Below are 25,218 nucleotides of genomic sequence, written 5' to 3' on the forward strand. Positions count from 1 at the left end.
TCTTGTTTTTTTATTTTTCGTCGTCGCAAGTCTGTAATGGCGCGAAATATACAAGTATTTAAAACGTGTATGTGACTGTATTTATATACGTCCCAGTCTTATCTCCCAAGAGTTGTGGTGCACAGCTTTGGCTAATTTTCCAATGCGCGATTCGATTACGCTCGCATGATACGGCAATTCCTCCAAGAGGAACAAATAAACCGTTCTTTTCATGCTGTTCGATTAAGTTTGGATTGAATTGGGGTAAGAATATATTTCATACATGTAGACCTGGTCCTATTTTAATAATATCGCTGCTATTTCGCCGTGGGCGCGTTGACACGTCGCGTAGTTTGCACAGGATCGAAGATTTAATACAACTATATAAGCGCGAATTCCAAATGCAAAGTGTAAGACGAAGCGAATGTATCATGCGGTTTATTTACATTTTTGAACAATTGAACTTCTATACTGCGATGTGCTTCTGAATTTCGCGATCGAACATTTAGGTTCGCAAGGCATCTAAATGCGAATATGTATGCGAAACAATACGCGAACTGTATTGTTTATGTTCAGAACTTCAGAAGCTCTATATTGAAGACTGGCACGTGCGCCGGAGTTAACGCCAGAACGGCGTCTTGTTTCATTAAAAACAGTGAAGAACAATAAAGTGAGTAAAGAACATTTGAAATTTTATTGATTTCGTCGAATATAGTGCACTATGACCACGTGCACACATCATATGCGCAGATAATTAAATATAGTACACGTACATGACTGCAAATTTCTAGTTACCATAATAAAAGAAAATTTCCCGCGGATTTTAACTTCAATCTCTTCAGTTGCGACCTGTGAGACCAAACCTTGAATTATCTTCGCCACTACGCTTGATGTTAAGAACTACATTTATCTATTTTACCCAACCCTTTTTAAATGTGTATTATGAAAAATATCGTGTTCTCGAAATAACGCGGAAGAACTAGCCCTACAAGCTCGCTTTCCCACTGATTATTTCTCGTTCCCCAAACTCCCACGCGTGTTTCCATAACTGTATAGAAACACGGAAAATGTTTTGTATTTCCTAAATACGCCATCCAGTTCCACATCTGTATCTATAACACTGGCACTGAGCTATATAATAGTTCCAGAATTATTACATATTATTATATAGCCCAGTGACTTTTATATTTATATTCATTTATATGGAAAATATTATAAAAAAGGTCGGTGGTGTATACTAGCTTAGTGGTCCATACTCAGCCTCGTTCCCAGACGCTTTAAATAAAATATATAGGAACACTACAGGCTTTTACATAGATCAGTGGCTAACCTGAGCGAGCGCACAAGGAATTTTGGGGAGGACGCAGGGAAGGAAGCTCCATTTCTCCGTCGCGTCCCCCGCTAAAACTCCTTGCGCGCTCCCTCAGCTTAGGCACTGATCTGTGTAAAAGCCTGTAGTGTTCCTATATTTACTTTATTTAAAGCGTCTGGGAACGAGGCTGGATCTATACTTATTCCAATGGACACCGCAGAAATTGGTGTTTTAAGACGTTTCAACCCGAAAATCTAATCGCTGGTTCACAATTGTGCATTTCTGTACCGCTATCAAAGAGAAACCTTTGAATATCTTAAAAAAGTTCAATTTTCCTTCTGAATACGCATTCTGCAATCTTTCGACAGCTCATCATACACATCTGACCGCTGTGAAATAGCCATTTTGAGGCTTAAAGTATACACAAGGTTATTAATTCAGACGAATCGTTTTTACCGTGTGCAAGCTTCAAATCTTTTGTGCAAGACATATTTTCTTGAATATTTATAAATGTTTTTTCTCACCAAGTTTGAAGTCTAAGTATTGAGAATTGCGGCTAAGTCTATACCAATTTCTGCGGTGTCATTCCAATGGCATGTTTTATTAGAGTTCACTGTCTTACTCTGTGCACTTACTCTGATTTTATTTATAACCCATTACTAAACACCAAGTTTAATATCAGTCGTGATGGCCGAGTGGTTAAGGCGTTGGACTCGAAATCCAATGGGATTTTCCCGCGCAGGTTCGAATCCTGCTCACGACGATTTTTACATTTTTTCTTCTTTTCTAAGTATTTATCTTTTCTTTTATCCTCCCCTAGTTCGCATCATTCTACCTCTCATACGCTCAAATACACGAAAATCAAAAATATTTTCAAAAGATAATACATAAAAATCAGTTGTGAATGTCGCTGGATAGTGTAGCATTCTCGTGCACAGTTCCCCACCGCGCACAAAGTTTGAAAGTGTTTTTGTTTTGATGTCGGAACGCGTGAAGTTTCTCGGAGAATCGCGATGAAAACATCAACTAATTTCACCATAACTTTCGGCGTCGAATGCTTTCCTCGCCTTCTTCAATTCCTCATTCATTGTCAGTAAATCCTAAAAGAAATGAAAGCGAAATTCGCTTATTTGATGTCACATAAACATTTAACAAAAATTATACCACGAGCTCGAGTCGAATATAATATGAGCTGATAACATATTTTATTATATAGCTACTATAAATACCATTTTATTTATAGCGAAATAAACATTGTATGAAAATTTAAATAGTTCGTCTATTGATTCAATCTTGGTCGATCTTTTGCTCAATGTTTACATGTTAAATTGAATTTAAAAACATTTGTGTTTGAGTGAGTCTACTCTTATATTGTGGCACTTATTAGAGTTTAATGTTTTTATAATAGGTTTTCAATATCAAAACTAAAAAGTTTGAATGTAATTTAAACAAATTAATGTTAGAATGAATGGGTTTTATATTGAAGTGTCATGTTTATGAGAAAGAGCTAGAACAGCATTTCTGGAGGGGAAGTCTGAATAAAAAGGGACATGCTCTACACTGTAGTATTTTTTGGCATATTTATACTTGCATAGTATATATTGCCATACATGTATACACTATGTGGTTGTGGCCCCTCTGAGCTATCATGCCAGGGACAAGTTGTTCAAACCACAGTTAATAACAGTGCAGAAGCACATAAACTAAAAAAGTGGAATAACAATCTAGCTTTGAACAACAGGCTTCAGATGTTGCTGAGGCAGTGGGTCTACATATAAATCAACCAACCTTCACTCTGGCATATTTTTTCGGGTCCTTGCGGATTAAAAACACAATATCCTCAACATGAACACGTCCTTTTTTTCCGATTGCCATCGCCTTTACGGTCTGAAGATCCAAGAAATTCTGATCATTATTAAATACAACTTCCTCTTGGCCTCACAAATCAGAAATCCCAAGAAACATACCATTTCAGAAATATATTCAATGACCAAGTCCTCAAGTAAGTCAACCGATTCTGTAAAAGGAGCCTGGTCATCACCAAAGCCATACATCATGCATCGCACTACATGAAAGATTCAATTATTTGAATGCAGTTTCACTATAAGTAATATAAATATATATCTCAACTGTAAATTGTACAACCATACAGCTTGATTGATAGTCAGATACCAAATTTTGGATATCTTTCTCAGGCATTCCATACACATTAAGCTAACACAACTCATGGTAAACCTTCAAAATTCATGATAATGTAGGTCTAGTGTTCTACAATAAGCTGCCGTGGTTTGTGTCTCAACCATCTGAAAAAGATTTCTCAAACGTGGTGGTTCAGTGTTGGTAGAATTCTACAATAAGCTGTCATGGTTTGTGTCTGAACTACCTGAAAAAGGTATCTAAACATGGTGGTTCAGTGTAGGTAGTATTCTACAATAAGCTGTCATGGTTTGTGTCTAAGAAAGATATCCCTACTTATCTCAAGCGTAGTCACCCACTACAAGCTACTACTAACAGGTTCTGAAGGTTAAAGGATATTCTACATAGTTGTATCTTTGTGATATTCACCATGTATTTTTCTTGTATTTTTTATTTCTAAGCTGAAATAAATTACATGGTGTATATCACACACATTTAACAACTTTTAACAAAACTATGCAAAACTTTAAAGAAGATATTCTACATGTCTAAAATCCAAAATACGAAACCCAAAATATTGTACTTACATTCTTTGTGAAAAAGACGTTTTCTCTTGCCGGCGTTAGCGGGTTCTTCCTACCACAAAAAATACATTTAAAACATGAGAAATGAGCCTAATATAACGTAGTTCTTCCACGCGGTTCAACTTTAAATAAAACAAGAGAAGAGGGTTAGAAGCTGACCTCTTTCCCACTGCTGTCGGGATGATCGTCCTCGTCCGCCATGTTGATGATCTCCGATTCACATTCCGCCCCGCGAGCCTGTCGTGAAAAATGTCATGCGTGGGACTCCCGCGCGCGTTACCCACATCTCGCGTGATGAGTATGAAGTTGTGTCTGTCCCTTGTCAGAGGTTTACTACGTACGTGTTGGAGAGATTGAATTCGAGAGGTGTGCTTGTATTACAGAGCCGTCTGCATTAGAGAGGTGTCAGTATTAGATAAATGTCTGTATTAGAGAAATGCTCGAATTAGAAAAATTTGTATTAGAATGATGTCTGTATTAGAGAGATGTCTGTTTTAGAGGCTTGTCTGTATTAGAAAGATATCTGTATTAGAGACTTGTCTGTATTAGAGAGACGTTTGTATTAGAGAGATGTCTGTATTACAGAGTTGTCTGTATTAGAGAGTTGTCTGTATTACAGAGTAGTCTGTATTAGAGAGTTGTCTGTTTTAGAGAGTTGTCTGTATTAGAGAGTTGTCTGTATTAGAAAGTTGTCTGTACCAGTGAACTCTATACAACTGGAACGAAAAATCCTGACAAACAACCCTATTCAGCTTGAGGCCAAAATAGTTTTTCTGAGTTTTGAGACGAAATACTTGACGCCAGACGTTGGGCTGTGTGCAAATTAAACGGTTATTGAAAAGTTATATTTGGTGTGGAAATTTCAAGAAATATTTAAAAAAAACAAACAATTACCAACCGGCAAAAAACTGGGGAATTTCCACATTTTACTTAGATATTTACCTTTAAGCTAAAGTCTAGAAATTTCTACACGAAATATAACTATTTAATAGGTGTCTCTATCAGAGAGAGAGAGAGAGACGTAAGCATGTATGAAATGACTCAATCCAAAGACTGCATGATTTAAACGTACTGTTCCCTGTCAAAGCAATCAAATAATCGATAACACTTTTACATTTATTTCTATTAATGCTGCTATAAGCCTACATTTCAAAACATACCTTACAGACTATTACAAGCTACATTTAGCAGTGTGCATGATATTACAGACTTTCAAACTCTACACAAATCTAATCAACTTTTGCTATTTTGTTGAAGAAAGCACGACAATTTTTCCCTACAGGACTGGGTGGGCAAAACCTTCAATTTTTGTCATATGATACGAAAAGCCAACTGTGATTGAAAACTCAAAACGATGTCAAAATAAACTAATTCATGGCAAAATTTTTATCAGCAAAACTTTACCGGTAATTTATATTTACGCTTATTGATATGCTTATATTCCCCAAACCATTAACAGTGCGCTTGTCAGATTCTGACAATACACTGAATATGGCAGTTCTATCTATCTGGAACAATGCTAGAATTAATGAACTTCAAAGGCTGAATACGAAAGAATTATTACATCACACGAACCTTAGGTTCTAAATCAATCTTAAAGTTTTTTCTCTGTTCTGGGTCGCTGAAGGTTCATTAATAATGGCTTTTATTTTAATTGGCATTTTCGCCTTAACCAGGAAACAGGGACGCCGGAAGATTGATAATTAGGGGGGGGGGCATTTATTCATATATTCAAGTTCACAGACCGTAAAAACAATCGATTTCAAAAGAAACCAATACGGCTGAACTCGAATATATATAAATATGTGCCCCCCCCCCTAATTATCGATGTTGCGGCGTGCTTGCCAGGGAATAAACGAGTTAAGGTCGTGTGATCATATTTCGAATTAGGAACTCTGTCAAGGTGTCGTCTACTATAACAGGTCTATAAACTGCCTTATTTTTATATTATTGAAACGCGCCCCAAAAACTCAAAGCTAGGTTTTTGCGCACACGATAGTTGATTGAGTAATTGCCCATTGGCTAAAGCTGTGCTATGCGTCGGAATTATTTAGTTCTGTTCAGGAAAATTACTTATTACAGAATGAGGAATTTTGGGACAATAGACCCACTACACGATATTCAATTCGAAATGTAAATGATTTTTATGTTTAAGTTGTATTATTTGTTTATAGATAAGCTTTTAAGTTTGCATCAAATGTGGTACAACAACTGCAAAATTAACTTTTTCAAAATATTCCTGTGGTTTTCGTGCATTTAAAAAAATCCTGCGTTGCCTTAGAATCGTTAGAACTCAGCCTTACGGCAAAAATATTTATTCAAGATTTTGTGCTATTAGTTATATCAAAATACATTTTTTGCTTAGCTTATACTGCCACAAGTTAATGGTAAAACTATTTTTTTTATATATATACAATCGGTATACACAACTTCTAGCCGTAAGGCGTAAAATTTGATTAGCTTGTTCTTGAACTGGCTAGAACTAGGTAAAATTAACTTTGGGATTCAAACGTCGTTATCGCAATCGGGGAAACCTCAGCTTCATACTTATTCATCGTTTATGATCGGAAAATGCAATGAGATGTACAGAACTATATAGCACGTATACAATAGTATCCGGGTATGCTTGTAGCACGCGTGGACGCCTCACGCGCGATAGTAAACGAGTCAATATATACTTCACCTTCCAATCGGCAAATTCAATAAAATATTATCCCCTTTGGGATGATGTAATTATATTGTCTCTTGGGAGTATTATTTCATTTAAATCCCCGACAGAAGGTCCATCAATGATAATATTTAAATATAGGACGATATCACCATATAGAACTCGAATACAATTCTATTCTGATGCTTTACTATTCATCTTGCGGTAAACTGAATAAAGGTACATGTATAAATTGTCACATACCTTTGAAGCCGTTTGTTCTGACTGTATTCAGTCTTAAAAAGATTAGATCTAAAATGAAATCCTGCAAAAATACATCTAAATCACAAAACGAAACAAAAATTTAACCTAGGCTAAAAAGCGAAGCAGAATTAGTGAATCATGCTTTTAATACGCTGGTCTTTTATACTTTTAGCGCAAAACCCGACTTACCGAAGCAAAGTAACTTGATATAAAGTACCACTTAGCACGATAATAGGAAAAACGCATTGCCCAATCTTGGGAAAAAACGGACTAAAGTAAAATATTTACCTATTCGTAGATTTTCAGGCCACATATACTTTTACCTGGCAAGTGGTTGTGGCGGACTTTTGGGATAGGAATAAAGATCCTAATTTACCTTGAAATTAATCTTGCCGACCTATCCGCCTGCTATTTCTAAACTACTTTCAATTTTCCATGTCTAGAAACTAAACTAATACTCGACTGTCTTCCGATTTTATTAATGTTTTTGTAGAACAAATCTACGGAATACGCGTGCTGTAATTGGTTCACGTATAAACTAGGGTTATTTATTAACTTATTTATTAATCAGTTTTACGAATATGTAAATGCTTTAATGTTGTTAGTTCGAATAATTTAGAGTTCTTATACAAAGAAAATCACATCAAAAATAGACGCATTGGAGGAAATAGAAACACATTAGTTTTCTGCAACTTGAATAGAAAACATTGTAGAATATTTTCAAGAAATAGGTCAAATTTTGGCGTTTCTTATGTATTCGAATGCAGTTTTTCAGAAATATAGTAGGAGTTTTTTAGTAAAGCTTAAAAATTGTATACAAACATTTTCAGCCTAATTTACCACCCAAAAATTTTTGGTTTTTTCAAATGAAACGCTGAACGAATACTGCTTACCAACATTTTAATCCTCATTTATCATCCAATATTTCCATTTTCGAATGCAAATCTTCTTTGAATAAAAACTGAGTGTTTATTGTTTAAAAAACGTTTTCCACGATCGCACAATAGCACGAAATGGAGTTCGTATCCTCGCAAGGTAATTTTCCCAGCACGCATAGCACAGCTTTGAGCACGGACGGGCGTATAAAAAATTGTCAAAACACAGCTCCTAACGATTCTTAGATACCTTATTTACAGACCCGAGCATGCAGATTTTATAACTTCTTCACGGCGGCACTGTCAAAAGACTACATCAAACTTAATCTAGTTCAATTTGCGTCAAAGGATATCATGAAAAGGACCTCAAGTCTCTACAACCTCGTCAGTTTGTTCACGGCCATCGTCCACGGTTTCATTCGTATCAATCGAGGTAGTTGAGCTACCCAGCTTGGATGTCACGACAGGGTTGACATTCGAACTAATATCAATTTCGTGCGGGATTTCAGCTCCAGGTTCGGTCAGAGTTTCCGAGAGTTCAACGCCGTCCTTTTCTCCATCTTCACTCACCTGTGTTTCTGAAACTTCACTAAGTTCTGTTGGTTTATCCGCTAATGCGACTGCTCCGCGTTCTTCAGAGATACTGTCAACTGGTGCCGATGTTTCTTCCATATTTTGGACCTCTGCTGGAAATTCCATTTCTTCTTTTTGTGATGAAGTCTCACCTGTCTCAACGTTATCCACGTCTGTGTCCATATCCGATACATTCTTAGATATGCTTGTCTGGACTGATCCTATCTCACCTTCGTCCGACACCGCCTTCATCTCCATGGAGGCCATCTCTGACCCCACGTTTTCGTCTTCCAATCCTAAGCTGTCTCTTTCTAGCCCTATGGCAGACTCCATCTCGCCCAAACCCATCACACACTCATTCGATTCCACCTTATCAACCTTCGATCCCAACTGTGATTCCGTGTTGATCTCGCTTGATCCCATATCTACCCCATCAGATCCTTCTTTTCCCTCACCTAACTCCCCTGATTTTTCCTCGCCAACTGTTTTAGACGTTTCTCCAACCTCCGAAGCTTCATCAGTGGTTTTATGTTCGCTTACAATTCCTTCCACCTCTTGGTCACTTTTAACAATGCTTTTTTCACCCTCATTCATTTTTTCATGGCTAGCGGCAGTCGTGGAGGTAATATCAGATTTTTCTTCAAGCGAGGTTTCTGGAGCGGTAACTGTTGGTCTGGGCTCATTTTTGCTCGGATCAACCTCAGGCAAAATTTCTACGTTTCCATGAATTTCTTTAGCTTCATCGGTTGCGATCGCCTCACCTTCAAATGTCGTTTCACCCGATAATGAAATCTGACCGGCATCCTCGCCGAGGCCTTGGTCGGTCGATTCTGTCTTATCTACTACCGGTTCAACCATTTCTGCAGGGTTCTCGCCCGAGGACCCGCTCTGTCCATCACTGATACCTTCGTCAGCTGGTTCTGTTTTCACACACACAGCTTCCTCCTGGCTGGGTGTTCCCTCCAAATTTACAGCACTACCTTCAGGTTGAAGCGAGGATGCAGACATGTCTTCTCCTGATGTCTCGCCCGAAGCTCCCACCTGTCCAACATCAACACTTTGCTCGATTCGCTCAGTCTTAATTTCTGGCTCACTGCTACCCAAATTACTGTCCTCGGGAATATCGCCTTGAGCCTGGTCTGCCATCGCACCATTGGGTGCCCCAACTTGGTTCTTATTCATAGCTAGTCTTGCCTTGAGTTCGTTTATTTCGGCCCAGCCTTTAGCCACTTCCTCTTGGGAGGCTGGGGTTTGTTCTATGGTGGACTCCCCAACTGACGGCTCTACCGCCTGCGGGGGTTCTATTACCTGGCTTTCCATTAGCGAAGGAATGGCATCATGACTACCGTCACTCGGGCCATTCGCATCATTCCCATCAGCTTTCTGCTCCGCCTCAAACCCGCGTCGTTCGTCCATGGTGTTGCCTCTGTATCCTGTCTCATCTTCACCCCACCTACCTCTTGGCTCCTCGCGCATCCAGGGCTGCCCATGGGATGACTGTTCGTCCATGTGGGGCAGCCCCCGCCCTTGTGGTCCAAATCTAGGTGGGTTATCGCGACCGAAGTGAGCTGGTCCGCGATGGTCAAACGGAGGATCTCGATGCCGATCGTGACCGTGGTGCCTGTCATGGGGTGGCCCCTGGTGTCTGTCATGAGGTGGTCCCTGGTGCCTATCATGAGGTGGCCCCCAATCGTTATCAAAACGACCACGCTTGCGACGGTCGTACGGCTCGTCATGGCCCCAGTCGTCTTGGCTACGCCTATCACGTCTTCCCCTTCGATCATTCCCGCGGCCCCACCGCCTGTCCTCGTGCTCCCAATGTTCATTTTGGTGCCCCCATTGGTCGCCTTGGGAACCCCATCGTCCATCATCGTTACCCCAGTTATCATTGCGTTGGCCACCTTCGGGACCCCAAGACCGACCCTCGGGTCTCCATTGGTTATCTGGAGCGTCCTGGTGGGCGGCCCACTGACCACCGCCTTGTTCGTGGTAGGAAGGAGGTCCCTGATATTGCTGGTCACCATGGAATGGAGGTTGACCCTGTTGTCCTTGAAAGGGTTGTTGAAATTGAGGGGTATTCGCGTAGGGAGGTGCACCTTGCCCTTGGAATGGAGGGGGCCCTTGCCCTTGAAATGGGGGTGCACCTTGACTGTGGAACGGAGGCGCACCTTGCCCTTGGAAGGGGGGTGGGACTTGCCCTTGAAAGGGAGGCACGCCAGCTGGACCCACGTTTTGCCCACCAAACTGTTCAGGAACTTGGGGTTGCTGCCCGTCTTGGCTTTCAGATACGCCCTGACCTTCTTGGCTAACTTGATTACCCTGGAAACTGGACTCGACTGAACCCTGGACCGCCGGAGCACTCTCGCCAGGTGGCCCATTCCCCGACTCGGCTCCGGCTGCAAGATTACCTTCAGTGGCTTGACCACTGACTTCAGTTTGGTTAGCATCTTGAGGTGCACTAGCATCGGCTGGAACGCTCGTGGGAGGCGGACCAGTCATTGGAGGTGGCCCTCTAAAGAAGGGTGGCGGCATGCCTGGCACGGCCCCACCCTGTTGCATCCCTGGCGGCATCATCCCGGGCATCATAAAGGGATTAACCCCAGGTATGAATGGCATTCGGCTGTTCATGGGCATTCGTTGGAAGGGCATATTCCCCATACCCGGCTGAAACGGCATACCCGGTAACCTAGGAAGGTTCATCCCCGGGGGTGGAACGCCGGGCATAGGCATTCCCGGGATCCCGAGAGGGAAGCGGGGTATTCCTGGAGGCACGCCGGGTGGCATGCCAGCGAAAGGGGGAGGCCCTAGAGGTGTTCCTAATACCCCCGGTGCTTGTTCGGCCCCCGTCGTCGACGAAGCTGCAGCAGAAGCCTCTTCCTCTGAAAAACAAAAACGAACAAAGTTAGCTAAGTGATGGAGCTTCCATCGATTTGAACACAGAGCGGTTTCCTAGAGGGGGGAGGGGATGCAGGCCAGTTACCAGAGTCTCAGAACTTTCGAAATTACTAAAATACTATAATTCGGTACTGATTTTCATACAAAATACCCCCAAATTTGAATTAATATTAAAATTTGCACCCTCTCCAGTAAATAAGATCATTGTTCGAAGACGACTGGGGAGTTACCACCATTAATAAACATATCTACTAAAAAAGGCCATTCAATTCCCAGCGGTGGAAGAAGGTTTTCGACCGGAAATTTAGAAACACACGATTATTTTGTCATTTCAAGCCATGATGAGATGAAAGAGGTATTGTCAGGAAGTTAATAAATCCTCTTTCTTGCTACGTAAAAACTAAATCAGTGGACCCATATTACTATATTTATTATTATATTACATAGGCATTACGGCATGACTTGAAAAAAAATCAAAAATGTCAACCCGAATAGGCTCTGTTAAACATAAGCCTCTTAAAGCCAGTTTTTCACATACTCGCTAACTCATACTCGCCAAAAAATCTCCAAAACGTTAAAGCTCCGAGATGGTAAAATGGGCATGCCCCTTTACACAATGGGAGACGTCATAAACGGTAAAAATCAAACTTCAACGGCAAAATGTGAAATAGTGTAAACCATTGTGCATTTACGACATGAAAAATGTGAACTTAAAACGAATCTGGACATACATGCATAAAAACCCTGGGTTACTCGTTTTACTGTTTGAGCGACATAAGGACGTACTTTTATGTAAAAATTCGGGGATTGTTCTGGGATCGATCCAGCCGCCTTCAGAAAGCGACGAGACGGTATCCTTAGACTCCTGGAGTTTAGCAGCAGGTATGTAGGTCACTCCAAGCTCTTTGTCAAAGTGTTCTTTGTAATCTTTTGCACTTTTAGCTGGAGCCCAAGCGAGCTAGATAAGGGAAATAATCAAAGTTGCACAATATAAAGAGGAAACAAAGTCGATGTACATTTTTCCTGACGGTCAAAGTGCTGCATTACACAAAATGGTGCATTTTGATTGGTCGCTAAGCGCTCGGGTATGCTGCAAGTACAGGTTGCTTAGTTTTGGCGGGAAAAATCTAACTTCACATTTTTAACAAGTTTTAAACAGGGATGTCCAGTCGTAATTTGAGCAAGCGTTTTGAATGTCTTGAGCTGTAACATTTTTATCTAAAATCTCTTACACATTTTTGGTTTCCAATGGTTAAATGTGGATATGAATAAAAACTCCTAGATAAAAACAAACTCGTCCGGGCGACGAACTACTTCGCAACATCACTCTCATCATTCTATACTAATTTAAATCATTTCACATTTTGAAAGGTTATTTCTTAGTAACATTTCGGAATTGTGGTTCTAGCGCCCTCAATCACGAATCATGCAATGGTTTGAATTAGGAAATAACTGTAGCTGGATTTTTGGAATTATCCTGCATTTGAACTTCTTTAAACTAGAGCCTGTTTTCGACTTCAACCGTATCGTAACGCATCGCAACATAGCGTATTTCTTTGTTTCCGAAGTATTCGACCAGAACTAATGACTTTAAAACAATGAGATACGCGACGTTTCGCTACGATACGGTTGAAGTGGAAAAGGGCGTTAACGCCTCTGTTCTTTACATCGAATTCAAAAAGAATTTGAATTTTGGAAATAAATTGAAAGCATGAAGCCGAAGGTTATGCAGACTCACCTTGTAATTTTGCTTCAAAATATGCCTGCTTGAAAGAGAATAATATGCGGCCTCGCGTTCGGCCATTTGAATATAAGCACATCCTCTGGGCGGGATCATCTGAAATGAGATTTGACGACGGTTAAAATTCGCTAATGACACAACATCTGGGTGCAATGCAAGCTAATAGGCGCTGACAGGTAGTTTTGTTTTCTCATTAACTGACAGTACTCTTCCACTGATGAGTAAAATTATCTGGTATTGAACAGAGTAGAACATGCACTGTAACACAACCCACTGTTTTTACCATACTTACATCAATAATCTGTACTTTGCCAAATTCTTCAAACATTTCTTCCAGCGTTTCTTTCGTCGTATTTCTATGCATTCTGCCAAGCCAAATAGTTCGACTGCACACTGCATTAAAAGAACAAGAGTTACAAGGACCTATTCCCCCTTCAACAACCTTACACATGCTGCTGGAATAGCAAGCTCGGCTTAGGATTTCGTTCAGATATAAGAGACAATCAATCACATGTCCACTACGGGATTCAGACCGCCCGTCTCTTAATGATCATCATTACGCAAACAGCACGAGGCGAAGAATTGCAAAAAAATACTTTTTATCATCGTGGAAATTTTTAACGAAGTTTAAAACCTCTATTAGGTACATATTTTTTTAATATAATTACAAAGGCAATTATTGGAAATTCTGGCCTCTGATTAGCCAAGCTACCCTTGATTAATTCGTGACATAATTACTTAGGATTTTCAAAAAAAACTTACCACTGACGTGTCCCTCTTTAATTGGAGGAATCCATTTTTCATTTTTCACTTCCTTCTTTTCCTCTGAAGGCGTTTCTTTTATTTGCATCTCTTTATCTGATTCTCTTCCACGCTCTTCACGCGATCTCTCCCGTTCCTCGCGTGGCCTTTCGCGGTCATCGCGTGACCGGTCGCGATCCTCCCGTGGCCTTTCGCGTTCGTCGCGTTGCCTTTCACGCTCCTCGCGTGGCCTTTCGCGTTCCTCGCGTGCCCTATCACGGTCCCCACGCGCTTTATCACGACCCTCGCGATCCGAGCGCAATCTGTCCCGATCTTCGCGTGGTCTATCTCGGTCTCCACGATCCACGCGTGTTCGTTCACGATCCTCGCGTTCACCACGATTCCGTTGTCGATTTCGCTCAGAACCGTCCGTCTGCCTTTCGCGCCCTCGATCCCTGTCACGGTCTCTGTCACCATAACTATAACGCGAAATTAATTATTATTATTATTATTATTATTTAAACTTATTTAACCACGGTTGCCTTTCAGAGGTCTGTTTTTCAAAGGGCCGTGCACACTATAACTAATATAAAAATTTAAAAGCTATTTACTACAAAATACTTATATATATACACACTATAATTTACATATTGCCTCCCTGCTCAAACACACAAGGCATCGATCAGTTTTTTAAAAGAGCCGACAGACCCTTCAGGTATTTTTGTTATCGGAAATTTCTCCGTTAATTTTTGATTCCAGGAGACAGCTCCTCTATAAGAGAAGCTTCGTTTCATAAAATTTGTCTTGGGTTTCGATAAGTAAAGCTTTTGATGATTGTTTAGTAATTGGTGTTTTTGGTTAACAGAGACATGAAACATTCGCGTTAAATATTCTGGAGCCAAACCCTTAAGTGCTTTGAATGTCATAACTAATTCTCGCTTTTCTAGAATTGATTGTATTTTTGTCCATTTGAGCGTTTGAAAGATTCCAGAGGACCGTTCTTCTAAACTCGAACTGGTAATGACCCGTGCAGCACGTTTTTGTAGTTTAAACATTTTGTCAGCGTGCAGCTTATTGCCATCATACCATATAGTTGAGCAATAATTGAAATAAGGAAGTACAAATGACTTGAACATCGTCTGTAGTGTTGCTTGAGGTACGTAGGGCTTTACCTTCCGTAACATTGCTATGGAGCAAGAGATTTTTTTGATTGTTCCTCAACATGTTTTGTCCATTGTAGTTTATCATCTATTTCTAAACCTAGTACCCTTTTCTTGTAGACTCGTTTGATTGAATAATCCTTTATTTTAATAATAGGGTCATCTTTAATTTGTTTTAGTCGCTTTGCTGAATCAATTATCATGTACTCTGTTTTGGTATCATTTAATGTTAGTTTATTTGCATCCAACCAAGTCTTAACATTTTGGATTTCCAGCCCTAATTTATATTCAATTTCGAGACAGGTTTCCCCATTTGCAGTCAAGCTCGTGTCATCAGCAAACATGGCAGGTTCAGTTATTTCTAAGCTATTTGGCAAATCATTTATATAGATTGTAAATAGGAGTGGACCAAGGTTAGATCCTTGTGGGATACCGCATGGTAGATTTTGAAAGGTTGAAAACGAGTTGTTTATTTTGCATATCTGTGTCCTATTGTTAAGATATGATTGAAACCATGCCAATGTTAATCCACGTATCCCATAACATTCCAGTTTTGACAGTAGAATCTTATGGTTTACCGTGTCGAAAGCCTTTTTGAGGTCCAGGAATAGGACACCATTAAGAAGGCCAGCATCCATATTTGCTAGCCAGTTATTAGTTAGGTGCAGTAACAATGTTTCAGTTGAATGCTTTGCTCGAAAGCCAGACTGAAATTTAGATATTATTTGGTGTTGTTCCAGAAACCTCATCAATTGTTCATGTACAACTTTCTCGAATATTTTGGGAATTACAGAAATAACTGAAATCGGCCGATAATTTCCGCACAGATTTTTTCTTCAGATTTATGAATAGGTGTTACTTTAGCAATTTTCCAGTCATCTGGAAAGATTCCAGACAGTAAAGATTGATTAAATATATGCGACAGGGGTTGAATAATTGCACTCCAAGCGGCCTGCAGTAATTTCACAGAAATTTTGTCATAGCCTGATGATTTACCAATTTTCATTTGTTTAATTTCATCTCTGATTTTATCATGGGATATAGTTTGAAATTCAAAGTTTTGTAGTGTAGGTGTTACGAAGGAAAGTGGATCGACATTATTTGTTTCTATATTTTCAGCCAAACGCGTGCCTATATGCGAGAAGAAACTATTGAATTCATTAGAAATATTTTCATCTCCCATTATTTTCTCTTCGCCGACTAGTAATTCATTAATTACAGTAGTTTTTGACGCCTTGTTCAACAACTCGCTTATCAACTTCCAATTCTCTTTATGGTCCTTGCATGCATCCAGTTTAGTTTTATAATAATTGCTTTTTGTTTCTTTAAATGTTTTATTTAAATAGTTCCTACATTGTTTATACTCATTAAAATAGTAAGTTGAGTTATGCATGACCGCTTTCCTTTTGAGAAAATCCCTGCGGTGACTAAGATTCTTAATCTCCGCTGTTATCCAGGGATTATACGTGCTTCTGACTTGTCTTTGTCTTAGAGGTGCATGTTTATTAGCTAGAGAGGTAAATATAGTTTTCAAAACGTGCCAAGTCTCATTTGGGTCCTCATAATTGTAAAGGTCACTACCAGCAAGAGCTCGGTCTAAATCACTTTCAAATGCTTGACTGTTGAAATTTTTAAACTGCCTAGTTTCAATAATTTTTGGCTTTTCCCTTTGGTTGCCGATTTTACGGCAAGTGTACACTAGCCTATGGTCACCAATTCCAAGGTGTATGACTCCTGAAGTAGTAACATTCGTGTTTCCCACTTGCGTTATGATAACATCTATATCAGTGTTCTTGTATTGGCTGTTACGCGTGTAGGTTCCTTAATGAGCTGTTTTAACTGATAAACATCTAATAATTCAATTAGTTTCTTTGCATTAGAAGTATTCGCATGCAAATCACAATTGAAATCACCTAGAATAATCAATTCTTTGTTTTCTGCCTCAGCCTTTTGTAGAAATTCTTCGAACAGATCGAATGCCCCTGTATTGGAGTCGGGAGGTCTATACCAAGTCAAAATTAAAATTGGCTGACTCATACGTAGCTTTAACTCAATACAGAATTATACTAGAAGTAATCAAAGATTAGCAAGTGCGTTCGGTGATCGGATTTCTCATCGTTAAAACATTGCAAGATAGATTCCTAATGCTTTGATAAGAATCCTCACTGATATTTCAAACACTTAAAAATCAAAATAATCTATACAATTCCGAGATTCAACGAAGCGTGAGAGGACTTTAAGGTATTGAAATAAGTCTTTTGGCACCAAAAAAGCACATGCTATTGTTGTAGTGATTATACGACTGCCAGGCTCATGTTATCTGCTCATTTCAATACTGAAAATCATCTCACGCTTCGTTGAATTTTGGGTAACCGGGCTCATGTAAACAGCCCCTTAATGAAACAGGCGAATACGAAAGCCCAAATTGCCCGGTCCTAACTCCTAAACAACAACAAAATACGGAAAGAACATGAAATTAGGACGCGACACGATATCCTACAGGCGAAGCAAACGCAAAAACACGAAAGCGAGGCAAATGCCACACAAAAATCTCAAAATGATATTGCATCCAGCCGTGACGTCACGATTAGGAAGCGTTCTCCTTCGTCGAACGCAATAAGAAAATTTGGAAAACAGGCACAAATCGCATTCTGCTGTCTTATAGAGAAGAAACCATATTTTAGAGAAGTCCAGTAAACCTCGTACCTGGCATTTTCTCGGTCACTGTCGCGGTGTTTTCGTTCCCGAGGCGATCTCGAGCGACTTCGGGCCGGCTTGCCTGGCGCCGTGAACGATGGCTGAAAGGCTGCAATAGCCGAATCACTCTTTGGGTGAAGTGTTTCTATAAAAAAAATAAACGGCTTAATAAAAATTGCTGAAAAAACTTTAATAAACGGCTTGAAATGACTGCCGAATGAAGACTTCCTTAAGTCCTTCCTGCAAATAATTAATACAGATAGCACGCTTAAGTCTGGTCTCCATTTAATCGTAATTGTCGTGAACGAATCATTTTCACCGATGAGAAATAGTCCGGTTGTAAATTTGCCTTTATTTCTGTATTTAAATCGGTCATTAGAAAAAGAAGTAGAAACAGAAGTATTCTATCACATCAGCCACCTTGACTACGACTAAATAGAAACCAAAGTTTCATTTTAGCTAAGTACCCATCAAATGCATAAGTTTATGATTGGCACGACAAGATTTTTTCTTGAAGATGGCCGACAGGTCATCGTTCCAGTTCTTTTATACCACTGCCAACAACATACCTGGCACTGGCCGAGTTTCAGGGACGGCCTGGGGTGGAACGTTGCTGGTAATTTGTTGCTGTTGTCGAAACTGTTCTTCCATCCGCTGGCGAGCATTGATTGTATCATCTTGTCTGAAAGAACTGTAGAAAAATTATTTATTTATAAACTTTCTGCTGTAATTTCGCCTAACCCACTGACCTATATTTACCAAATGGATTTGCCTAACGGACTGACCTAAGGGTCACTGAAGCGGCCAGCCTAATCAAATTCAGTCAATATTGAAAAGGTCAGTGTGAAGCGTTCAGATAAGGAGACAATCGTCATTTTGCTACGAAGAGCGTCAGTCCGCCCGTCTCTTAAATCATCACAACACTTGTACCGAGAGTAGTCTAGGTACCAGGCATTTCAGGAGCACGGCCCAGCCACTCGTTTCATGACTCGACCATAAACTTTGTGAAGCGTAATTAAAGCACTAGTACCAGTCTATTTCTATTGTTTTGTCGGCACGGTTGATGAATTTGCAGACAGAAAAAACAAAAAAGGATTGGTACAAGTTTCCCGCTTTAAAGATGGCGGCTAAATTACCCTTAGTTATAGTTCCAGAATCTCTTAAAGTGGCTCCATGCAGATAGGCGAACCTGAACTAATCTTACCCAGGCTTTCCAACAGTAATCTACGCTATTATGGAACTCAAAGCTTTCTTAGGGTAGCTCTCGTAGAAGCCAATGCGACCAGTAGTAATTTACACTCCATTTGTGAGCCCATAATAATCTTAAGGTAGCCCAACGCCGTTCTAAAGCTAGAGCTTTCTTAGCGCTGAAATCGAACTGTATATCGAAACAAACCTTGAGGTCTTCAGTCTGCTGGCTTCCTCTTCTAACTGCCGTTTCTTTTCTTCAATACGCTGTTGATCATCTTGATCATCGCCATAGTCAAAGTCATCCACAAACTCTTGATGCTGCCAAAATACCAAACACATGTAGTTCAGACACAAACCATGTCAGAATACTACCTACACTGGACCACCACCACCTTTGAGACATCTTTTTCAGGTAGTTCAGACACAAACCACGACAGCGTATTGTAGAATACTACCTACACTGGACCACCACGTCTGAAATATCTTTTTTCAGGTAGTTCAGACAAACCAGTGAAACCACGACAGTACAAATTCATTGAAAATGCCGCTATAATCGACTACACTATGCTAGAAACCGAGAGGTATATGTGCCCATATTACATCACAGATTTCGGTCAGTGACGCACCACCAGTGAACTCAAATAAGACTGGAACGCCCACTCTGTCGAAAGTTTAAAGCGAAGATGGCGGACACTGAAGCCTTTCTTGTAGCTATGATCCAGGCCTCCACGCGGAAGTTTCGTAGGTAAAATGGCGGCAGTTTTTATTTTCCCTTTGAAATTTCCGCGCCAGAGGCCTGGATCATACCTACAAGAAAGGCTTCATGATCCGCCATCTTGGCTTCCCTCATTAATGAGGGAAAGTCAGAGATTTAGCGCACCACACGCAATGTAGAAAACGATCGCAGTATATGAAACTGGACACACATACGTCTGAGCTATCCAGGACACTCCCTACCTGCTGTTGAGCGATATAATTGTTGTTCCCTTGCTCATCAAAGTCAGGTCGAAATGACTGCTGGTAACTCGCATTCGTGATTTGTTGTTTAGCCCCAGCATACCGTCCAGGAGGGTATAACTCTTCTTGGGAATCATACTGTTGTTCAGCATATTCATCAGGGCGTTTGTTCCCCTCGTATGCTCTACGATTGGTGGTCTGTTCATAATTTTCTTCCCCCCCTGAATACTGTCCACTTCTATAACTTTCAGGGGGGTTCGACCCCGGCTGGTTGACCATGCCGGTCAATGCTTGGATCTGTGCAAACACTTCAGTGGGGAGTTTAAATTTTGCCGCACCCCCCTGATCATGCCCTTGCAATTGAGGGGCGTGGGGTGGCTGCCCTTCCTGTATTTGTTGAGACTTTTTTTGCTGCCGTTGCAAGCGAGCTTCGAGTTCCCGAATGTGGCGCATCTGTTCATCCTGTTGTTGCTGGAGCAGAGCAATGTACGCTTGCTCCTGCGGGGTTTCCATAGCAACAGACTCCTCCGATGCGTGGTGCTGTGTCATGTGATCCACAACAGGTTGAGTTGTGTCAGCAGGAACAGCCTTTACATCTTCGTTCAATTTGCCTAAAAGCCATACAATTCAATTTAGATTTATTTCCTCCTGTAGTAACACTGGATCAATAAGAGATGATCCTTACTGGACCTCTAGGAAGAACAGTTTAAAACTGATAGAGCCATCTAGTATAAATAAAGGTAGTTTAGTAACTTTAGTTTAGGTTTCCTCCTGTAGTACCGGTAACACTAGATTAATAAGAGATGATCCTTACTGGACCTCTAGTAAGAACAGCTTAGAACTGATAGAAAAAATAAGAATAACTGAACTGATAATATGCTTCACCTTGATTTTCTGTCATGGGTCCAGTGAGCGCCATGTTAAGCAAAGGTTGTATGACTTCTGGTGTGTATACTTTGTTCTTCTGCCATAAATTCAGAACCTTTATAAGCTTGCTCTAAAAATATGCAAAAATTATTCTCAAAGGTTGCAGCTGAGCATGTTTTGGTTGACCAGTAGCACTTTTGATAATAATTGCATTCATAAACACCCATTCACACTGTAGGCCTGAAGTGTGTCCAGATTGATATATTGCTGTCAGTGACACACACTCGGAAGCTTGATACAGTTATGTATGATATAACAACACTGCTACAAACTTAGTATGGTTCGTTTTGTTCAGATAATTTTTAAAAATCTTCAAAGGAGGACATATGATTAGTATGACCTGGGACATTCACACACTTCTCTAAGGCATGTGGGTGAGACTCTTAGGCTCTGAGACATTAATTATTCTATGCTCACAAATTTCAGAAAATGTAACAAAGTGAAGTAACCATGATTTAACAGCTTAAAGTCTTTAACAATTTTGTGAAACTTCACTTGATATAGAATAGGACGCTAAAGGGTTAGAGACCTTAATTTCAAGTGGAAACCATACACAACTCAAATTCAAACCAGGAAGAGTTGAGAAAAATGTGTCAACCTATGCTTTTGCAATGCCAGTGCAATGCTCTAAACACTGAGCTACATATGGTGGCAGCTGAAAAGAGCGAGGGTAGGAAAACATTGCGTGTATTTACAATTGCAATGCTTGTCGGAGGACCAAAACACATTTCTCAACTGGCCTGGCTTGAATTTGAGTTGTGTATGATTCCCACTCAAAATTAAGACTCTTAAAACCTTTAAAATTTTTTAAAAATAGTATAAGAATAACACATTGAAGTTTATAGGTTCACAGCAACCTGGTTTAACTTGTTAAAGTACTCATCATTCAAGGATTACACTCACAACCCAGGGGTCTTAAGATGATGATTATCATTTTTTATCATTATCAATCATGATGAACATCTGTTCTGCTCAAAAAAATGTGAGGTCTTAAGATATAAATTCTGCTCAAATTTTACATGCATCAAATTTTTCTCATAAAAAAATAATATGTATAGTTAATATTCGTTTAAAGGCATAGCAAACCTAAATATTGTTATACTTAGATATTCTGACAACACAAGTATTTCAAAAAGTATAGAAGTTCAAAATCTAAGCAAACTGTTTAAAAAAACATACGGACTTGGCTTTCACTTTAAAACTAGAGAAGCAGTAATAGCAATAGTGCCAATAGAATATAAAAATAATTATATACCTGTTCCTCTGGTAAACATTTGAAGAAGTTTTGAAAAGAGTTTGTGATATTTCGTCCAAATCTGGGTCCAAAAACATCTTTGTCCGCTCCAAACTAAACCAAAATATATTATGCTCTTTGTAAAATTGTCAGAAAAAAGTTAGAAGTTCTGATTTATATATACCCAGGGAGCAGCGTGGCTGCAGTTGTTATGTTCAATAGGACTTTATATTCATTTTTGTTATTCACATTTATGCCTGGTTTCCACTTAGATGTGAGTGTCTGAACATGTCAAGGTGGCAGATGTGATAGAATATTTCTAGGTGTTTGCAGTCAACAATGACTGATTGGAATACAGAAATAAAGGGAAATTTACATTTGGACTATTTCTCATCAATGAAAATGACTGGTTCACAACAACCACCACAAAATGGAAACCAGGCTATATTTCTACTATACAGCACTACTCATTGTATAATGCAAACGAAAGAGAGTTATAATAATGACCTATACATATAGCATTGTAATAACATTCTAATGTTCTTCTCAACTAAACTTGTAGAATATATTTAATGCATTATATACCTGGTGTCTGGACTGCCTAATTATTGAGTCAATCACATACAACGCTGGGACTTTGTACTCCGGACGACACTAAAACAAAATGTTAGTTAACATTAAAAAAGCAACTATTTTCTAGTTAGTATATACAGTTGAGATAAGATAAACAAGTATTTGCTTTCATATTTCCTAATCTTGGAAGTTCTCAGCTTGAATATGGATTGTATTTTATTTCAACCCATAAACTGACCTATAGTACTCTTTCGCTGATGAGTAAAATCATTTGGCATTAGATAGTGTAAAATACTAAAGTAGGCCACATCCAGGAATGCCGGAAGTTATACAGGGCAATGGGTATTAGCAAAAGAGCAAATTTTTTAGCAACTACATAGATGAATAATAAAATGCACTAGAACACACTTAGTTATTGGAAAAAAGCCCAGGTTAGCCGATAAAGAAATGAAGAATTCACTAAGCAAAAAACTTTAATCATTGATTTCAAACAGAGAACTGCAACTATATATTGAGGCACATTATATTGTTTTGCCATGCATGAAGTATTTCGTCTTCACCTAGCGTTTTTATGTTAAAATGAGGTCATTAAAAAGTTTTTGTGCACCCGTTAGGTTGTAAAAACGAAAGGCAACAGGCGCAACTGAACTAGCTGCACCCATGGTTTCGGCATCACTGGTCAAATCTGGCTGCATTGCAAGCTAATGGGTTAACAAGAGGCACTGACAGATAGTTTTGTTAACTCATTACTGATTGTATTAGATAAAGTAAAATACCAAACCCTGTAAATGATTTGAAAACTTCCTTCCTTCCTTCCAAGGTTATTTCCCAAATAAAGTCCCAACTAAAATTCAGAATTTGTACAGTACCTTTTGGACAAATTTTTCCAAGCTCTGAACAACATGCTTGTAATACTATAAGAAAATAAAAAATGCGTTTGTGGTTACAATATTTGTTAATTGACTGAAAAACAAAAATATCCAGGCAGACAAACAACTAACATTTAACTAGGGATGGTTTACTGGGGGTGAACCAGCTAGCCTAGTCCAGAAGGGGTGCATATTTAGGCATTAATTCAAATTTAGGGAAATCATATATAGTACAACTGATACTAAATTTTAGCGGTTTAAAGGGTCTTAATTTCGAGTGGAATTATACACACTTCAAACTCAAGCCAGGAACAGTTGATAGAAAATTAGTCAACTGTAGGTCCTCCGGCAGGAATTGAACCTACGCTTTTGCGATGCAGGTGCAATGCTCTGCCACTGGTATCGCAAAAGTGTAGGTTCGAATCCTGCTGGAGGACCTATAGTTGACTCGTTTTTCATCAACTGTTCCTGGCTTGTGTGTATATTCCACTCGAAATTAATACCCTTCAAACCTCTAGAATTTACCTGCATCAAGTGAAGTGCCAAAAATCATACCTGATGCTAAATTTAATTTAATCCTAAACACTAACCCAATTTGTAACCAAAATTTCAAAAATAAAATCTGTTTTGGCATTTCCCTATGCATGGCAAGACATTTCCTCAGGCGCTTGTCCTGCAATTTTCACCTAATAAACAGCTTCTAATTGGTTGAGGGATATCAAAAGGATCTTTATGAGATGTTAGTGGTGCCCAAGCCAAGGATTCCAGTTCAAAAATAACAAACTTGACATATACGATTGTCAGAATGACTATAGCCATGATTTAATACAAAATTCCAACCCGAAACACTGCCACGGGGAGTGTCTCCCTACCAAGCATGTTTCTGGGAGACGGGGGTACGAGGTAGGCCCAAGAATAAATATTTAGCAACAAGCATAAACTAGTCGGTACACGTAAAAAAACGTCAACCTAAACTGAAAGCAAAAATGCTCTAAATCTAGCTACACTTTCAACTAGTACAAACTATACCTTTGCTGCTTTTAAAGCCAAGCGAGTTATCGACGTGACTTTTGCCTTTGAAATTGGCGGTTTCGTCGCATAGAGGGTCGATAACTATACGAAATGAGATTATACGCAGTCAGTGCTCTGAAAACATTCCATACAAAAACACCACAAAATGCACAGTTTTTGACGGAAATACAGCAGGAATCTCGCCGCCCTACCTCGCTGTTGAACTGCCGTACTATTTCCATATCAGCCATGCTGAATCGCGGAAGAAAAAGGCTCAAAAAATGAAGTTTTAACGATTTTCTTCCCACATCATTCCATGTGCTTTTCAACTTTCGCCGCTAAGTTCAAACAAAATGGCGTCCCACGCGGAATTCGTGGACACGAAGGGCGCGCGCGAAACACACGCGCGATTACAAAAAAAATCGCCCGATTTTGTACAATGTGTCCGAATTTAACTTTTTACCAAATTTGTAACAATAAACTTTCAAGAGAGTGTAACAAAAATGGCCAAATAGAGTACACATATGTGATATATATTAAAAAATTTTAAAAATTTTAGCTCTGTAACTCTTTTTCAGTTTGCCCGAATTTCTTGATTCTCGAAATTTTTTGCGGGGGGGGGGCGTCAAGTGCCCCCCCTGCCCCCTGTCCCGTACGCCTATGACCTCTCGCAGTTAGCTCAGCCCGAAAACCATCCGCAAACGCGAGAAACTTACTGAGCTAACAGCCTCGTGAGGTTTTTAGCTCTCGAGTGTGGCGGGCTTTACACTGTCAAAGTTCCTGTTAATTTGCACTGGTAAGTTTTAATGTTTTGCAGCGAGTATTACGATGAAGTAACTCAGAGTTTTAGTT

General features: G+C 39.6%; 2 protein-coding genes and 1 non-coding gene across 3 annotated transcripts; 1 reads left to right on the plus strand and 2 right to left on the minus strand.

Moving 5' to 3' along the window:
* Positions 1-1,854: 1,854 nt before the first annotated feature.
* LOC114532858 (transcription initiation factor TFIID subunit 13-like) lies at positions 1,855-4,224 on the minus strand. The gene is made up of 5 exons (XM_028554458.1): positions 4,171-4,224; positions 4,015-4,063; positions 3,259-3,356; positions 3,080-3,178; positions 1,855-2,391 (listed from the first exon to the last, which is right to left on the minus strand). The coding sequence occupies exons 1-5, from the start codon at positions 4,210-4,212 to the stop codon at positions 2,314-2,316; spliced, it is 366 nt and encodes a 121-aa protein (XP_028410259.1). The 5' UTR covers positions 4,213-4,224; the 3' UTR covers positions 1,855-2,313.
* Positions 1,973-2,054, plus strand: Trnas-cga. Its single transcript has one exon. It is a non-coding gene; the product is annotated as a tRNA-Ser (tRNA).
* Positions 4,225-5,147: 923 nt separating the features above from the next.
* Positions 5,148-24,698, minus strand: LOC114532847 (splicing factor, arginine/serine-rich 15-like). Its single transcript, XM_028554449.1, has 15 exons — positions 24,579-24,698; positions 24,385-24,468; positions 23,356-23,400; positions 22,499-22,567; positions 21,935-22,027; positions 20,638-20,749; positions 19,753-20,363; positions 19,001-19,113; positions 18,174-18,295; positions 17,614-17,749; positions 13,769-14,226; positions 13,299-13,399; positions 13,004-13,102; positions 12,052-12,223; positions 5,148-11,249 (listed from the first exon to the last, which is right to left on the minus strand). Exons 1-15 carry the CDS (start codon positions 24,615-24,617, stop codon positions 8,164-8,166), a joined length of 5,340 nt encoding a protein of 1,779 aa, XP_028410250.1. The 5' UTR covers positions 24,618-24,698; the 3' UTR covers positions 5,148-8,163.
* Positions 24,699-25,218: the final 520 nt, after the last annotated feature.

This window comes from Dendronephthya gigantea, unplaced genomic scaffold (assembly GCF_004324835.1).
Source record: "Dendronephthya gigantea isolate DGI-Jeju-01 unplaced genomic scaffold, DenGig_1.0 000002F, whole genome shotgun sequence".
Lineage (NCBI taxonomy): Eukaryota > Metazoa > Cnidaria > Anthozoa > Malacalcyonacea > Nephtheidae > Dendronephthya > Dendronephthya gigantea.

What these genes read in the sequence shown, in the direction of transcription:
- LOC114532858 (XM_028554458.1), bottom strand. Translation starts at nt 4,212, where the DNA reads ATGGCGGACGAGGACGATCATCCCGACAGCAGTGGGAAAGAG. An exon ending in CCGACAGCAGTGGGAAAGAG is followed by an intron (nt 4,064 to 4,170) that starts GTCAGCTTCTAA and finishes TTTTTGTGGTAG; the next exon opens with GAAGAACCCGCTAACGCCGG. An exon ending in TTGAATATATTTCTGAAATG is followed by an intron (nt 3,179 to 3,258) that starts GTATGTTTCTTG and finishes TTGGATCTTCAG; the next exon opens with ACCGTAAAGGCGATGGCAAT.
- LOC114532847 (XM_028554449.1), bottom strand. Translation starts at nt 24,617, where the DNA reads ATGGCTGATATGGAAATAGTACGGCAGTTCAACAGCGAG. An exon ending in TACGGCAGTTCAACAGCGAG is followed by an intron (nt 24,469 to 24,578) that starts GTAGGGCGGCGA and finishes CATTTCGTATAG; the next exon opens with TTATCGACCCTCTATGCGAC. An exon ending in TGGCTTTAAAAGCAGCAAAG is followed by an intron (nt 23,401 to 24,384) that starts GTATAGTTTGTA and finishes ATTTTCTTATAG; the next exon opens with TATTACAAGCATGTTGTTCA.